Source organism: Camarhynchus parvulus, chromosome 5, assembly GCF_901933205.1.
Source record: "Camarhynchus parvulus chromosome 5, STF_HiC, whole genome shotgun sequence".
Classification (NCBI taxonomy): Eukaryota; Metazoa; Chordata; class Aves; order Passeriformes; family Thraupidae; genus Camarhynchus; species Camarhynchus parvulus.
The window spans coordinates 1,709,409-1,726,967 of NC_044575.1; the positions used below are offsets into that span (position 1 = coordinate 1,709,409).

The 17,559-nt window shown below is 39.2% G+C and overlaps 1 protein-coding gene across 1 annotated transcript in view; it reads left to right on the forward strand.

Moving 5' to 3' along the window:
* The first annotated feature begins 573 nt into the window (after positions 1-573).
* The window catches only part of DNAJC24 (DnaJ heat shock protein family (Hsp40) member C24), a 34,278-nt gene continuing 17,292 nt past the window's right edge, over positions 574-17,559 (forward strand). Inside the window, exons 1-2 of the mRNA XM_030948921.1 lie at positions 574-619; positions 2,404-2,577. Of these exons, the coding sequence (XP_030804781.1) occupies positions 2,470-2,577 (108 nt within the window). The 5' untranslated portion in view covers positions 574-619; positions 2,404-2,469. The remainder of the gene's footprint in view (positions 620-2,403; positions 2,578-17,559) is intronic.

The window sequence follows — 17,559 nt, forward strand, 5'->3', positions numbered from 1 at the left end:
TGGGGTTTTGTTTGCGCTGTTTTCGTATTTTCAGGGGCGGGCTGGGGGTGTAAAGCGCTTTGTGCTTTCTTGTTTGTTTCTAATGAGAAAACGTCTTAACATCATTAAAAACCTGCTTCCAGAGCTTGATTTGTTTCACCACGAGCACGTTCTTCCTTCTCCTTGAGCACAAACATCCCACAGGATGAAGAAACCGCGGCTCCACTCCGGACCCAAGGCCGGCGGGCCGGGCTGCCGCGCTCCGCCCGCGGGGCCGGGCGGGAGGCGGAGTCCCTTTGGGGAGGGCGGCTCTGGGGCTCTCACAGCGAGCGAAGGGCAGCGGGACGGTGCCTCCAGCGGTGCCTCCGCAGCCCGAAGCCCCGGCAGCCGGGGCGCGGAGGCGGCGGGGCCGGAGCAGCTCCGGGCCGGGCCGGGCCGGGCCGGGCCGGGCCGTGGGAGCCGCGGTCGCCATGGAGACGCGTCAGGCCGCGCTTCCTGCCGGTGCGGCGCCACTACTGCCCGGCTGGAAACAACAGAGGGGGCGCCGGCCGAGCTGCAGGGCGTAGAGCTCCGCGGGGCAGAGGAGGGTGTTTCCCGCCGGACGAGTTAGGCGTGCTCTGCCATGGATGGTGCGGGGCAGGTGGGAGCGCGGGGCGGCTGCGGGGGCCGGGGAGGGACCGGGGAGGTCCGAACCGAACCGAACCGGGCTGGACCGGGCGGGATTGCGGAGCTGCGGGGAAGGGCGGCGGGAGGGCTTCGGCAGCGGTGCGTGAGGCCGCGGCCTGGGCCGAGCCTCCCCGGTGCTGCCCGCCGCGGTTGTGCGGGAGCGGTGCCGGAGAGCGCGGCCCCGGGGCGGGCAGGACGGGAGCGCGGTGCTGTCCCCTGGCCCGCGGTGCTGTCCCCTGGCCCGCGGTGCTGTCCCCTGGCCCGCGGTGCCGTCCCCTGCACCAGGAAGCAGTTTTAGTGCTGAAGTGGGGAAAAAACCCTCAAACCTATTTTTTGTTGTTGTCTCAGAATTAGTTTATAGTTATAGTGATTTATTAAGAAAATATGGCTATTGATCTAGTACCGATATCCAGCTGTGACGGACAAAGGCTCTTTAACAGTTTAAAGTTAGAAAGTGTGTGTTTATTGCGGGATAGCTCCCAAATACACACCACTATTTACAGGTGATTCCAGAGTCCTTTTATCTATACAAGTATTGAATACCCAAAATGCAAATGCATATTCATAACTTTGGTAGATCCTATTCCCCACTTCGTATGGTAATTAGTTCCAAAGCCATTAAGCATGTGTAGTTTGTTCCTTGAAATGGGTCGATGGTCATTGTCATGGGGAGGGGTCCCAAAACGAGGAAATAAATGAAGTTTTCCTTTTTCTGATCTTTCTACATTTTCAATGCAAATATGACAAATGAACCCATTGGTAGAACTCCCATTCTCATCCTCAATTGGTTTCAGAACAGAGGAGGCCACAATTGTCTTCTGTTCCTAAAAGTTATTGATCAGTTTCTATATTCTTCATGATAAACCCAGCTAACCAAACATTGTGCTGACAAGCAATCAGTTATTAGTTAACTACTAACTCTTAACCTCATCAAGGTCTACCCATTTATTTTAATCAACTCCAATAAAGCTTATCTCTAACTAAAATCTTAGCTCCTCTAAAATCTCTAAATTCCTTCAAGTTTATGTCTTTGTATATTTACAAAGCGCTTGCCTACTGGCAGTGTTCTAGCATATCCAAGAATCTGACTGAAGCTCAAGCACTGCCATTCTGTTACTGGCACTTTGTTCTCCTGTTTATTTTTTTTTTTTTTTTTGCCCTTCTGGGTCATTAACTTGGTGAAAGATGGCCAAAATTGATAGCCACACTACTAGTTAGGTTTTGCTTAGTGACCTGTGCTGACCTGGTGTGTTTTGCTTCATTTCTGTTTATCTGGTTTTACGTGCTCTCCTGCTTTAAGAAAGTTGACTCCTTGCTCAGCAGGGTGAAGAAAAAGTCATTTTGTAAAAACAAACACACACCTTTTTCTTGTGTCTTCTTGCATGGATCTTATTCCCATTTTGAAAAATGTCACACTTTTATGTTCTTCATGTTTTTATATGCTAAGTATGGTATTGCTTCAAAGTCAAAAGTTTGTTTTAAAAAGTTTCTGTGTAAAAGGTGTGTCTGTAACCTGAAACCTAAGCAGTTCATTTTACATACAAAATGATTTTTAAAGAAGGATATGCTGAGGCACTTGGGTAGGAAACACAAGATTTCACATTTGACAGGCGGTGGGATGGAATGGCCACGTGAATTTAACTTTTTTTGCACCATAGTTCTCATATAATAGTGCAGAGGTGCTTGAGGGGAACAGTCAGTTCTGTGATCCTGCAGCTTGCCATATCCTTGTTTTTGCTTTTCCTGTTTCTCTTCCAGGTTGTGATTTCATGGATTTGATTTCCTAAGGCAGTGCTGAGGAAGGGATTGCAAACCCAGCAGGCCATGGCCCTGGGAAGGATGGAGCAGAAGGACTGGTACAAGGTCCTGGGGGCCAAACCTTCAGACAGCCCAGCAGAACTGAAAAGGAAATACCAAAAACTTGCTTTGTTGGTAAGGCTGCATTTGATCTTTGGGATACACTGATTTATGTATTTGATCTTTGGGATACACTGATGGATTCCTTGCTTCTTTTGTGCCAGGATTGGGATTAAATGTGTGAGAAGGTATTTTGTATTTGGATTCAGATGTTTATGGGTTCTTATTCTACAGTCTCACAAACTGTGAGCTCTACAGCACCTCACTCTAACAAACTGAAAATGGAGCTGTATTTCTCTCTCTACAAGGCCTTTTAAGGATAAACTGTCCAATTATGGAATGACACCTAAATTATTGTTACTTTTAACCCAATAACCAACCATGCAACATGGACGTTTTTATCCAATTACACAAAACCACCCAAACCCATGGAGAAGAAAGTGAAGAAGGACCAGCCTCCACCCTAACACCTCCATCTTGCTTTATATACATTACTGTATTCTAAACCCTTAAACTCTACATTTTCCCCCTGTGATATCGCACACTTCTATTCAAACTCCACACCCACAATCCCAGTTCTGTCATTCCATTTTGGAAGCTTCTCCACAGCCTCAGGTCAAATGCAGTGTTCTCTTGGGGGTCAGTGCCTGCCAGCACAGAAAGTCTGAAATTCTCAGCATTCAGGCTTCCAACAATGCACCAAAGTCATTTCTATAAACCAATAAAGTAATATTTGCAGGGTTTGTTTTTACAGTTTTTGTGATTGATCAGATGCAACCCTCGAATACACAAAGACCAGATGCAAAGCAAAAAAGGAAGTTTCTTTCCTGATAGTCAGCAGTAATGAAATAAAAAATGAATAGGAGGAAAATATGTTAATTATATTGGAAAGCTTCTGGTGAGTTTTTGTGGAGTTGTATTCTTGGTCATGCATCAAGACTTCATGTTCTGTGAATTCCCCTAATTTTTTTGGCACTGCTGCTATATGTGCATAAGAATCTCGGAGCTTTACCAGATTATTCTGTGTGATTTTTGGTTATTCTGTTTTACTCCTTCCTTTGGATTCAGGCATTTTGCTGAAAAAGTGCTCTGGCTTGGCTTTCTGAGGAAAGTGAAGTATCTTTTTTGGTACTGTTGACTCTTTTCAGCTGAATTTGATAGATAGAATTCCCAAGGTAACTAAATTCCTTGGTGACTTGGTAGAGAAGAAGAAAGGCAAGCAGATCTCAGTTTTTGTAGGAAAAACTCCCTTTTCTGGAGGAAGCTGCTAGCTGGGCTGCCAGTATTGACAGGGTGTTTGTTGGAGCATGTGCATGGCAGGTCTGAGGTGGTTTGAGGTGCAAAATGAATGTGATAAGAAGTTGGGATTTTTAAGGGAGGTAAAGAGAATGTCCTTGACCAGGAGACTGAGTTTTGTTAGAGTTAAGTAAATTCATGGATTTGGAGGGAAAGTTGTTAATTTTTATTTCTAAGCACTATAAAAACAGTATTAAAGTGTGGTCATTTCAGCAGGATGTTCCAATTTTACACATCTAGGTATTCTTCAGCTGGATTTGCTAGGCACCCCCTGCTGTACATCTCCTCCTTCTCAGTGTCTCCTGTGAGCCTTTTTCTTTGCCTGAAACTGATTGGTGTACCTAGTCTTAAGTTCTGCACCTGGCAAGGTGTTTGTGTGCAGATTCTGGACATAGATGCTTTGTTTTCTCACTATTAAACTTTGATTGTCCTAACTTAGGAGAGGGCTTTGGAAGCCAAGTTTCTTAGTTCTATTTTGGGTAGAAATCATTGTTTTCTTGGACCTCCTAATGGTTTTGTTCTATTGAATTGCTGGAAAAGGTGAGTAGAAGATGAATAAAGGTCTCTTTGTTCCTAATGGTGGTCAGGGGACCATGGTCTAAAATACCCCTTCTGTCCAGATGGGGCTAATTTAAACTGAATACTGTAATGGAGTTAATATACGTATTTGCCTGTGAAATGATGTCTAATAATGGAATTAAAATTACAGGTGTTGTTCAGAGCTGTTACAGAAGTGAAACTTTCATAGTCCCTTTCTTGTATGAAGTTTTTTAAAGTTGTGTTATGGAGCTGTACTTCAGAGTCATTTCATGTCATTGTTTTGAGGTGTATGAAGCAGGAATTAGCAAAGTTTAAGCTGTGTGTCTACATCTCTAACTGTAGTTTCAGAAGATTAAAGTATTGTTTTAATACACAAGCATTTCTTTAGCACCTGTATATTTCCAACCTGCTTGGTTAGTGCTCTTCATTTGAAAAGTCAGTGAGAAATGGTAGAGAAAGTGAAGATATTTCTTTTTATTTTTCTTTTAGTGTCTGTGATGGATCCCTCTGGCTAAAAAGAGATGTTGACTGCTGTTTACTTGTGTTTTCCCAAGGCAGATCTGCTGCCTGTCTGTGGTTGTTACCATGTGTCCTGTCTGTGCTCATCTTTTCCTTTTAGCTGAACTCTTACAGGCTCTGCTTGATGCTCTCCATCCTCATGCAGCACTCCCCAGTCACTCTGGGGTCCTTAAAGAATGAGAATACCAAGGTTTTTATGCACCCCTATGGGCTGTAGGAGAGACTGGAGGGCACAGCACATGTCTTAGTTACAGTGGGAAGGTGCCTCAGTTGGAGAGGTTCCATGGTTGGAAAAATGGTAAGACTTTGCTCAAAGTCTGCTATGGCATGTTGACACAGAAATGTTAACACATGGCATGTTCTCTGGGATTCAGGGATTTCTGAGCTGTGGACTTGCAAATATTGGATTTATTAGGGGAGTGTTGCTGAGTGGTGGTTTTATTCTAGTCATCCACTGTTCCCTGTTAGTGAGAATTCAGCCCTGGCTGGACCTGTTGTGTCACCTTCTGTGTCCTTTCAGATGAAGTCACTCTCTGCTCCCCAAACTGTGGTGACACCTCCTCTCCAAGTGCCCAGCTGCTCCTTGGGCTCTCTCCTGGGGGTGGTACAAGTGGCACTGCCATTGCCAAGGGTGCTTGCAGCTACATGCAGCTTTTTAGAAGCTGGAATAACAGATTGCAATAAAAGATTCAATGTCAAATTTTATGGTCAGTGCAGAACGGTTTCCAGTTTTTATGTAGCTGCAGAAGTTAATCTCCTGAAGAATTATGCTGTGTTTATAGCCTTAAGTCCAAAGGTTTGCAAAGCAACTTGCATGTTGGATACCAGCTGCAGTTAATGTGACATTGATTCTGTAATCATGAGTATTCTGATCACACTTAGCATCAAGCAGAAGAGATGGTGGAATTTCTTTTTAAACATAATCCTACTCTTAAAATAAAAATGGCAAATCTCTGAGTCCAAGCCTTTTTCACTTGATCCCCAATGCTTCACGTTGAGCATTTGCTTTTTGCCATCTGCTATTTTCTGTATTTGTCAGCACATGTATGCTTAGCATCTTGAAGGAACAGGCAGATGTAAAATTTCCAGAGCTAAAAAGAGTTGGAGATCTTGCCATATGTCATCAAAAAGATGACTATAATTGCAGCTAAATCTCAGGATTGACCTTAGTAATACAAAGTAGTACACAATTAAGTGTGATTGAATTGTAGCTTTGAAAGAATGACTTCATCAGGGCAAATTTGCTTAAAAGTGGTGAATTTTTAAAAACAAACCCCTTTTTATTAATTCTAACAAATTGAGGATGGAAAGGTTAATAACCCAGAACAAAACTGGACATAGACATCCTACTAGAGTAAATATATTTTTCTTTACTGCACTTAAAAATACGTTTTTTTAATTTGGTCAGGTCACAACATGTATGCAAGTGAATTATTTTACTATAGATAATATCAGTTCAGTGTTTAAGAACAGTATTAATTTGATACAAAAAATGAGTTTGGGCTAAAACTAGGGATTTTTTTTCCTGCCACACCTTCTAATTATTTAAGCATCTTATAAAATTTCCTTGAGACTTAATTTTTTTCCTAATAATTCTTGTGTACTTAGGTGACTGATAAGTGGATCATCTTGATTCTCTATTACTGTAAGGATCAGTAGGAGCTTTGGGGCACAAGATGCAATGGGCCATTATGAATTCTATATAAAGCTTCTTTTTAAAAGAAAATAAAACTTCTGTGTATGCAGGTTCATACTCTGGCACAAAGCTCCAGCCGGTAATTCTGAAAGGAGAAAAAAATGCAAGTGAGTGCTTTGAAACCAGCAGAGATTCCTTGGCTGGCTCTTGCAAACTCATGCTGAAATGCTTTCTGAAGCACAGAAGTAGTAGTAGTAGAAGTAGTAGTAGTAGTAGTTCCCATTCCCTGAAAGGAATCCAGCAAATTCTGAAAATTAATATCTTGCTGAAGTGGTAGGAGTAGGTCTTTCATCTTCTGTCTTCAGAGCATGCTGGTGGGTTTGAGATATTTGGGATCCACAGCCTTTTATCCACAGTGGTTTCAACAAGGTGATTTCTTAAATGGATAAATGGGTTTTGTGCTCTGTGCTTGGTTTTTTTAAGGAATCCATTCAGCTTTTAGGAAGGGCAGTGCTTACGTTCCATTTCTAAATGTGTATAAAATCGATAGAAGATAAAATTAGAGCAACAGAAATAAGACATCTAGGGTGCACACACACCCACACACACACCCCCTCATCTTATTTTTGGCACCATTTTTGCATTTGCTTTTGGTCTAGCACTTTGTTGTCAAAGAATAAGTTGTCAGATTGTTTTTGAATTTTTATGTAGCGGCTTTATATCGGAAACCTGCTTTTCACCAGGAATAAAGTCACCAAACACATAAGCTTTGTCTTGCTGAAAATCAGGTGTCTGTTCCTGTTGATGCTGATGATATTATAGGATACCTTTCAACTGGAAAAAAATTATTGTGCAAGAAAATTATATGCTGCTGTTACAATGCGTGCCCTAATCTTAAAGAAAATCCATGTAATTTGAGCACGCAGCAGCAAGAAGCTCTTATTTTTAATATGGTAAGGAAATAAAATATATGTGCCACTTACAAATATGTGCCACTTAACACAGAGTGTTACAAAGATTATCTTTTTTTGTCAAAAGGGGTGGTGTGTGTGTATATAAATACCAAGTGTTAAGGTGCTCACTTGATCTGTTTGAAAGAGTAGAAGATTTGCAAACAGAGCATCAGGCACAGGTGAGAATGACTCCCAGCCACAGAAAACAAGGAAATTAATAGAAATTCAATTTAATGAGGCAAAATTACTTCAAGAGGCATTTATTGCATGGAACGTGTTTAAAGGAAAGACATACGACTTTCTGGAGAGCAAAACCTCTGTTACTGATTTCTGTACTCATCTAAATTCTGCAATCAGAAAAAATGCAGAGGGTGTCATATATGTAAAGAGCTGCTTGTTCTTTTTTTGTGATCATTCTTTTCCTGTTTGTTGCAAGGTAAATTCAGTATTACTCCTGAAAGAACCTGCCTACTGAGGAACTTCATGCTGAGTTTAAGTTGAAAATTTGAAACTTAAAAATGAAAACACTTTGAGTTTTGTATTGGAAGCCTGATTATAATGCTTTTCATGAGATTCAGGCAGTGTAAGTATTCCCCTTTCAATATCCTTGGGCAGGTTTTTATTTTTTTTAATTTGAATAGCAGCACATTTGTTAGAAGTGTTTAACAGATCATCATGCTTAGCTAATTCTAACCGGTAGAAAATGGATTTGTAATTTGACAATATAAACAGAACAAGTTCAGTGGAGTTAATCTAATAACTACAGAGAGAAAGATAAGCATCAAGTTTGGTACAAAGGACTATTGTTTCAATGCTCAGGGTAGATTTACTCTGAGCTGTTCTCTACATCTCATTTACTAATTACCACTTGAATAAAAAGAACGGGGCATATTTTCAACTTGAGGAGTTGATTGTCAGTCTAGGTAGTACCAAGTGAAGCTCAGTGCTAGAGAAGTCACTAATTCAGACAGCTTCATTAGCCAGATCCTGCTGCTGTTTAAACCATGAGTTGTGTGGTTTATTCACCTGACTCTGGTGTTGGTTTTTGTTTGGTTCACACTGTAATGTGTAATGATTTTTTTAAAGATGCAGGTGAATTTTAACCAGTGGCTGTGGTGTGAATATCCCTGCAGAAGAAGTTTTGTCTTTAACTTACATAGAATGTGAGAACCAAATAAGCCAACAAGTAAATAGTGCATTGCTTATTCAGGTAGTTCAGCCAGTTGTGAGAATAATGTTGTTTTTTTTATTATTATTTCTAAATTTAATCTGTTTACTTACAGGGTTATTGTCCACAGTTCATTTGTTATAATAAGCAGCTACTGGTACCTCACCCTTGGTAGATTTATGGTTCATACACAACAGAATGGGCAGCAGGAAATGGGAGATTTGGCCAGTATGTGCATGGGCTTTGATGTCATTTGTGCTCTGCAGAGGAATCTGATGCCTCTCTTGAACACTTTGTGCCCTAGTTATGTAAGTTATTAATTGTAACATATATTAAAACAAGGATCTATACTCTGGTTTGGTAGACTTTTTGTGAAAGGTGTTCAATACTCACAAATATTCACTATGTCCTGAATCAGTATAAAATAAAAATTCTGATCAAAAATAAAATCTTTAGTGGTTTATTAAATGCCATAAAGATAGTTCTTTAATATTTGCAATTGTTCTTCCAGCATTTTGAAGACATGTTTAAATAATTTTATATTGTGCAGTGTGCTTTTTATCTCATTTCTAATGAGAGATGTTTGAAATCAAAATCACAGAGAAAAAGATACAAATTAAAGCACAAAGAAGGAGGCTACAAAGAGCAGCATAAAGCTTTTATATCACAAGTGTTCTGGTTGTTCTGATGTTTGAGCAGCCACAGTCAAGAGTACCTTGAGCTGTTCAGCATTTCCAAATCAGACCATGCATTCAGGAGTCCACTTCAGAAATTTTAAGCACCAGGTCAGTTATTTAAAGAAGCTCTAAGTCCAGAGCAATGGTCTGGAGGGTGATAAAAGTTCAGGGTAGAACCAATGGTGTTGCAATGGCTGTGTTTATATAAGGATCTCTTTTGGCTGTTAAACAAAATTGATCATGTTTGTGTTGAATCTCAGATAGTTATTACATTTTTTCAAATATTGTCCTGTGATGTACTAACCTGTAAAATTCAGTGTTTGAGGGACTTGTTGGGTTTTTTATTATTTAAATAAATAATCTATGTCTAATTTTGTTTTCTGTTTGAAATACATAATAAAATTCTTATGTTGTTTAAGCATCACATTCTCATGTTCCTTCTTTCCTCCATCTTTTCACACTTTGGAGTCAGAAAACCCCCATCTGAATGATGTGACTGTCCCACCCTCCATCTTCTCCTGGCCTCAGTGCATCACAAATGCTTCCTCATCTCCCACTGAGCTCAAATGCTCAGCAGACATGAGCTTAGTGAGCTGATTTAAAGCAGAAGGGAGTTCATGTACCTGAAGGCTTGCTTGTAGGATACTTTGTGGGTAGCTTATTGCTCCAGAAAAAAAGTTCAGCTTTTATGCCCTGCCAGTCATTCAGATAAACTCTTTGTTATTTAATTTTCAGTAAATTAAAAGTGATGTTTCAAGGCTGAAAAGTCAGTTGTCAGCTGTTGACTGAGTGCTGTCAAACTTGACCATTGTTATTCCTACTCCATTATCAATAAGGAAAAAATTCACTCTGTTTTGCTTGGATTTATGACCTAAGAATGTCTATAGCCAGAGAAGGTAAAGATGAATGAGTTTGCTGAGCAGCATCTCAGCTAAAACATTTTTCTTTCCTTGGCAGAACATTAGGTTGTAACTGATGAGGTGTTTGAGGAGAGGCTGGGCAGGAGCTCAGCTCTTCTAAGAGCTTCTTGCCTTCTGTCAGAGCAACCCAGGCTCAGCAGTGCCAAGGATGGGCTTGGGAGGGTCCTCCCAGTGAAGCTCTGGCTCCTGGAATGTGGGAAATGGGTTTGTAGGGAATTCTCAAAGCCTGGAAGCTCCCAAAGTGTGCATCTGTATGCAAACTTTGAGATAGAAATGCTGATTTAGAAATGCCATGGAATAGGACAGACATTGCTGAGAGAGAAATGGAAATGCAAACAAGTTTCAAAGGATGGCCTTGCAAATAAGACTTTGGAGAAATAGAGCTATGAAAGATGCATTTTAGATGATTGGCTTTAAGGCATCTACAGCATGGTGTTGCAAAAGCTGATAGGCCAAGAAACACTTTTAGTGTTTTGTAATGAGGAAATAATTGGCTTCTGATTGTGATGGTGTGAATTATAACATCTGTATTGTCTGACCCTTCACATGAGACTGAAAATGGAATAAAAGTTTTTAAAACACCTCTCAGTTGCCCCGTCTCTGGGTTAGAAAAGGGTTAAACCCCCACTGGAAATGTTGCTGTTGAAACTCAGGGGATGAAAACTGGGATTATTCCTTACTGCTGGCCTGTGCTAAGCTTTGACTTTACCTTTCCACCTCCTTCTCTTGCCTGTTCCCTTCTGAAAAGGCTGAGACTGCCTAGATGGAGTCTTATGAAATACCAGTGTCCCAGAGGTCAGTGGTGAGTTCTGGTGAGTGAGCAGAATATTCTGGATATCCTGGAGTCCCCGTCAAAGTGTGTCCCTGCAGCATGGTGAGGAACATGCTGCCAAAGTTGTTTCCTTGCTGCAAATGGAGAAATTTGCCAAATCAAATATCAAATCGGAACTTAAATGAACACCAAACTAGTGATCAGTCCAGGTAGGAACACATTCTTCAAGCCTGGGGATAAATCTAATACAAATTAATTTCTAAGTGGGTGTGATGCCATAAGTTATGTTTGGATTTGTTCTGTCACTGTGGCTACAAATTCTTGAAATAATGCTCACTTTTATTTATCATTTCTGTTGTTAGGGTTTTATTTCTGTTGTGTTTTAGGTTGTTTTTGGGTTGGTTTTTTTTTTTAATACTGGTTTTCACAACTGAGTAAATTCTGTTAATAAGTAGCTTTTAATGTCCATTTTAAACGTTATAATTCAGCAAGGGCCAAACCTGTTATTTTGAGATCTCAAATGGCTTCAGACACTGTAGGGATTCTATGTTGCTCTCAGAGATGGGGAAAGCTGAAAGAAATCGTTTCAAGAAAACAAAAAATCAAAACCTTGGTGTGCAAGTGTTGGAGTTATGGTTGCTAATAACTCATTTTTTGAAAGTCCTGTACTCTGCAGCTGAAATGCCTTGGGGACTTGGATTATTTTGCATTCTGCTTAAAGCGGCGAGGCTGTTTTCAGGTATTCCCAAAAGAATTGGAAAATGAATGTGACACCTTGGTTTGGAATACTGAGTGTGTGGCTGGGCCAAGGGGGCAACACAGAAAATGGTGCTGTGTGCTTTGACTTGGATTATTTTGCATTATGCTTAAATCTGACCTCTTAAAGCTGTGAGGGTGTTTTCAGGTATTCCAAAAGGAAAATGAATGGGACACTTTGGTTTGGAATGCTGAGTGGGTAGCTGTGGGTATCAGAGTATTTGGCTTTGCCTGCAGAAGTGTTCCCCCCACCCCAGTTTTTCAGTATTTTAAACAACCCTGCTCTGTTTGGTTTTCTGGAGTGGTTTTTTTTTGTTGTTGTTTGTTTGTTTGGGTTTTTTTTCAATAATAAAACAGAGGATTTGGGAGTTTGCATTCACATGAAAATAACATTTGCCTAAACTATTTTCCTAACAATTCGTTTGTTTGGAGTTATTACATGACCAGGGCCACAATAATCCATACCTAAACAACAGAACATTGTTCAATGTGATATTATTGGTGTAAATTGTGAGCAAAGGAGCCAGAAATTTAGAAAAAATCTGAAACTCCCTTTCTATTTTTACCTTTATGCTACTGTAAATTTAAGTGGGTTTTTCCCCCCTTCATTCCTTTGCTGGTTTTTGATGGATTCTCTGTTGTTTTTTCTTCTCCTGCTGTATAGTGTGGTTTTCAAAGGGCTTTTTGAAGTACCTCTTGAGGCTCTTGGGTCACTCTTCATAGGAAAATAAGGAGCCATGGAAAGAGAAGAAAATGAAAGAGAGTCTGTTTCTAAAAATGTACCTTTTGGTAACCATAGCTTCTGGGTTTTCTCCTCATTTTCATTAGCAAAGAATTGTTTTCTTCTGTTTATACAAACAACAGTTGATATTCTTTTCCATCAATAGAGACTGAAACTTTTACAATTGGCTTTTTTACTCTGAAGGGCTCTAAAGTAGCAAAGAGTGTGGAAGTTCAAAGTAGCAGGGTGATGCTACAGTACCATGAGAAAAGCGGTTGCATTTTAAGTATATTTAAACAAGATAACTTCAAAAAAAAAAAAAGAAACACAGTGTGGAAATTAATGAGTTTGTGACGGTGTAATTTAGTCTGTGGGGTTTTTTAATTGCACTTTGAGGACTCCAGTAATATTCAAGAGTTTGCTGCACTGGATTGATAGTCCCATCCTGTGTTTTCACTGTGCACCTGTCAGTGAACACCCGTTTTGTGTTCTGCATACCTGTTGCACATTGCTGTGTACATTTAATCCTAATTTTTTCTTTTTTTTTTTTTTTTTTAATTCTGGCTGGTTTTAAAAGAAAGCAATTTGGGTTGTCTGTGGGTGTTTCCTTTCAAAATTATCCACTGGGTAATGAGTAACTACAATGTATGGGGAAAACTCCTTTTTCCTCCAGACTGCTGTCTTGGGGATGTTTTGCTGCAAATATTTGAATTACAGCAAGTACTTCCTTCTAGTTACAGCTATAGCAACAAAAGTGTTACCTGAAATATTTCTGTTCTGCTGGATTTATTTGTCTCAGACAAAGGTGCAGGTGTGCTGTGCTGGATATTGTGTGTAACAGTGGTAATCTCTGGCCAGAAGGTTATGGAAAAGATGAATAATATGTGTAAAACATGCAAGCAGGGGAGTATTGTGTGGGAAGATTGATTCTTGCACAACAGTTTTGATCATGGCAGATTATGAGGAGGAAGAAGAGACAAGGCTGGGCACAATTTCCACCAGCTAACTGATCAATGAGGAATGTTAGAAAAAGAAAATCATAGAATAGCTAAGTTCTAAGAGATGAGAAGGAAAATGAAATGGTCATCTTGTGTTTTTCCACAAATGAGGAACATTTCCCATGAGAAAGACTCATCTTGGAGATGGGCAGTGCAGGCTGTAATTAGTGTCAAGACTGATCACAAAATCAGGTAGGGCAAGGCCAGAGTTGGTCAAAGGCTTAAAGGTTGTTTGTGTTTGGGGGAAGAAAGGAAGAACAGATGGATTGAAATAAGGAATCAGGTAGATGAATCCCTTGCTCTTTTGTCCAGCTGCCTTGGGACTGACATCCTTTGGGGAAGTGTAAATCTGTGACAGATTGAAGTGAGGGAGCTCCTCACTTTCTGCTTCTCCTCTTTGCCAGTGCAAGAGGAGACTCCTTGCACTTCACTTCTGCCAGCTGAGTGAGCGTGTTGCAAGGACTGGCTGGGGACTGGGAAGGCGAGTCTGAGATCTGGCATCATCCTTTTCACAGAAGTGAACAAGTTCCACATTTTGGAGAGAGGGCTTTTTTTTTCTTTTTTTTCTTTTCTTTTTCCCTGTTTTCTCTCCTTTTTTCCTTTTCTTTTTTATTTTTCTTTTCTCTTCCTTTTGTTTTTTCCTTTTGTTTTATCCTTTTTTTTTCTTTTTTTCATTTTTTTTCCTATTTTTTCTTGCTTTGTGTACAGGAAAGGCTGCGATCCCAGAAGTTCAGTTTAAGAAGTTTTTATTTTTCTTTTCTTTTTTCTTTTTTTCCTTTTTTTTTTCTTTTTTTCATTTTTTTTCCTATTTTTTCTTGCTTTGTGTACAGGAAAGGCTGCAATCCCAGCGGTTCAGTTTAGAAATACTTTTTTTTCTTTTCTTTTTGCTCTTTTTTTTTTTTTTTTTCTTTTCTTTTTTCGTTTTTTTTCTTTTTTCTTTTCTCTTATTTCTTTTTTCTTTTCTTTTTCCTACTTTTTTTTTCTTTTTTCTTTTCATTTTTTTCTTTTTTTCCTTTTTTTTCCTATTTTTTTCTTGCTTTGCGTACAAGAAAGGCTGCGATCCCAGCAATTCAGTTTAGGAAGACTTTTTTTTTCTTTTCTTTTTTTCTATTTTTTTTTTTTATTTTTTTTTTTTTTTTCCCTTTTCTTTTTCCTTTTTTTTTTTTTTTTTTTTTTCCTTTTTTCCATTTTTTCCCCTTTTTTTCCTATTTACCTTGCTTTGTGTACAGGAAAGGCTGCGATCCCAGAAGTTCAGTTTAGGAAAACTTTTTTTTTTTTTTTTTCTTTTTTTTTTTTTTTTTCCTTTTTTATCCTTTTTTTTAATTTATTTTTTTTCCTATTTTTCCTTGCTTTGTGTACAGGAAAGACTGCGATCCCAGCAGTCCAGTTTGGGAAGAATGTAGGGGATGGAGCAGATATTGAAGAGCACCAGGAAACTTTGTGGCTCGCCCCGGCCCCTTGGCTGGGGCAGAGCAGAGGAACAAAGCCGGGCTTTGCTGTGCCCTGCTTAGCATTAGGTGGCAGTAGCGTGTTGTATTTGGCAGCTGCTTTGTCCTTGGGTTTTTCTCTTTGGTGTCTTCAGTGCAGTTTCATCAGTGGAAAAAAAAAAAAAAAAACAAAACCCAGCCAAGGGGCCGGGTTTTGATTTCTCACAGTTTTTATGAAATGCTGATTTATGCTTTGGCTGTGGGGCAGCTGTCCTGTGGGCAGAGGTGGGATTGCTGTGCTGGGGTGTGTTCATGGTTTATTTGCTGCTCTGTGGTACCTATCAGTGATAACATTAAGGCCACACATTCTGGTGATAAATGTGCTGTTCATGGCCAACTGGGTTTAGTTCTGCAGCCCTTACTTTCCATGAGCTGTTACCACATCTAAACATAATATAGCCTGCTAGATGAAGTAGCCTTGGGTGGGTTTTTTTTTTTTGCTTTTCGTCTTTATTCTTAGATAAAAAACAACCTTAGGCTCAAGAGAAAGTTGGTAGGGACATAATTAACCTTTCAGCTCCGTGGTGTTATTGTCGCTGCAGGTCTTGGACGAGTGCAGTTACCTTGTGACCCTTTTGGGAGGCTGTTTCTTCCCTTCATCCTTGCTTCTCCCAGGTAAAGGAGCTCAAGGATTCCAGAACTGTGTTCCATTGTATTAATTGGGCAGGATGATCAATTAATGGGAGAAGAGCAAGAAAGTGTTGACAAAACATGCTCCCTAATTAGTACCTGATGGACCATGTAGGCCGCTGTGGTGTTGTCTCAGGGTAGCAACGGTGCAAGACCTTTACATGCAAAGCAGACCTGTGGAAAAGCCAGGGAAGGAAGTCTTCCTTGCTGGAATATTTCCCTTCCCACTGCAGCCCTGGGGGCAGCTCCATCCTTCACAGAAGGAGCACATATCCAATTCTCAACTCTGGGTTTTGTCCATGTCTTGCTCTGAAGTCATGTAGCCTTCTGTTTGCTCAGGTATTTTTTAATAGAAGAGCTGCTGACCTACAAATAGGTGTTTTGGTTTTTTTTTTTTTTTTTAATAAAACTGTGTAGCAAGATTTCCTGATGGCTCCTGTGATCAAATGGCAAAAAATTGTAAGTGAAGAGCGCCACAGTGCTGGTTTTGGATTGCAGAGCAGGGTGTCAGAGTTTTTCAGGTGAAACTTGTGAATTGAAAAGCACTTTGAGTCTAGGAAGGTGGGGTGCCAGAATTATTTAGTTACTGGTTATCAGTGGGGTTTTCCCATTCGTTTGTATAAATACATTGGTAATTAATTCACATTCTTCATTCAGAAGTTCCTCCTGCACTTACAGAAGTTTAATGTTTACATGGTTAAATTAAAGATTTTTTTCAAAGCGAACTCATTTTCTCCTGCAGTTTAAACTTGTTTTACCGAGATAAACATCTTCCTGTTTCAGAATACTTTTATTGAGTAAATACCCTCTCTTTTTTGTGTGTGTAAAACAGAGTATTTGTTTACCCTGCCCTAATTTTACAAGTTCAGCTGGTGAAGCTGGAAAATGACCTTTCAGTGGGTGCCACAGGGTGGGGGCCAAGGGCACCTTTGGCACTTTTTTCCCTGATTGTCACAGGTGGCTAAAACGTGCTTTCCTTCAATTTTATTAGCCAAATGTTTAAATTCCAGTTTAATAAAGGAACTAACTGATCATTTGGCCTGTGCTCTGATTTAAAACCCATCCCAGAATGGATTGTGCAAGAAGAACAGTTGGGCCCTAGAGCACAGCAGCCAGCCTGCCCTTAACCAGAGAAAATGCTCATTTGGGGGCTTGGGTGCTCACCTAGCGCTGACATAGGCATGGAAAAGATATAATATATAAAATATCTATTTTTAATATATATATATAAAATATATCATATATAAAATTGCATATTATATATTACATATAAATCAAATATTAATTACATAAATTATAAATAATATCTAATTTATATATAATATATAAATAATGTATATAATTATATATATAATAAAATATAATCTATAATATAATCTATAATTTACAATATATAATCTATTTTATATAATATACAATATATAATATATATAATATACAATATACTATATATTCTATAGTCTATATTCTATATATTCTATATTCTATATTATAAAAATACATTATATATATACAATATTGTATATACTGTATATATTGTATTTTATGTATTATATTATATATCCCATATATAATATTCTGTATAATATAGAATATAGAATATGTATAATTTGCATCATATATTTTATATATATGATATATATAATCTATATATTATATTATATATATTAAATATATAATCTATATAATATATAATACCAGATCTGGGGTTAATTCTGGTGCAGGCTGATGGGGATTTGTGGCTGAAAGTGTTCAAGATGATGCTGGAGGTAAAATTAGCCCAAGTGTTAACTTGGAATGTAGTTACAGAGCTCTCAGAGTGTTGTAATTGCATTATGTGGTTCCTTCTCTGTGCTGTGTCCAGCAGGGAGGCTGCTCAGTTTTACATGTTGGTGCTTTATCAGCTGATCTGGAACTTTCAAGACACGCTGCATAATTTGAAAATATTGCTGCAAGCCCTGTAATGGCAGCTCAGAACTGGAAA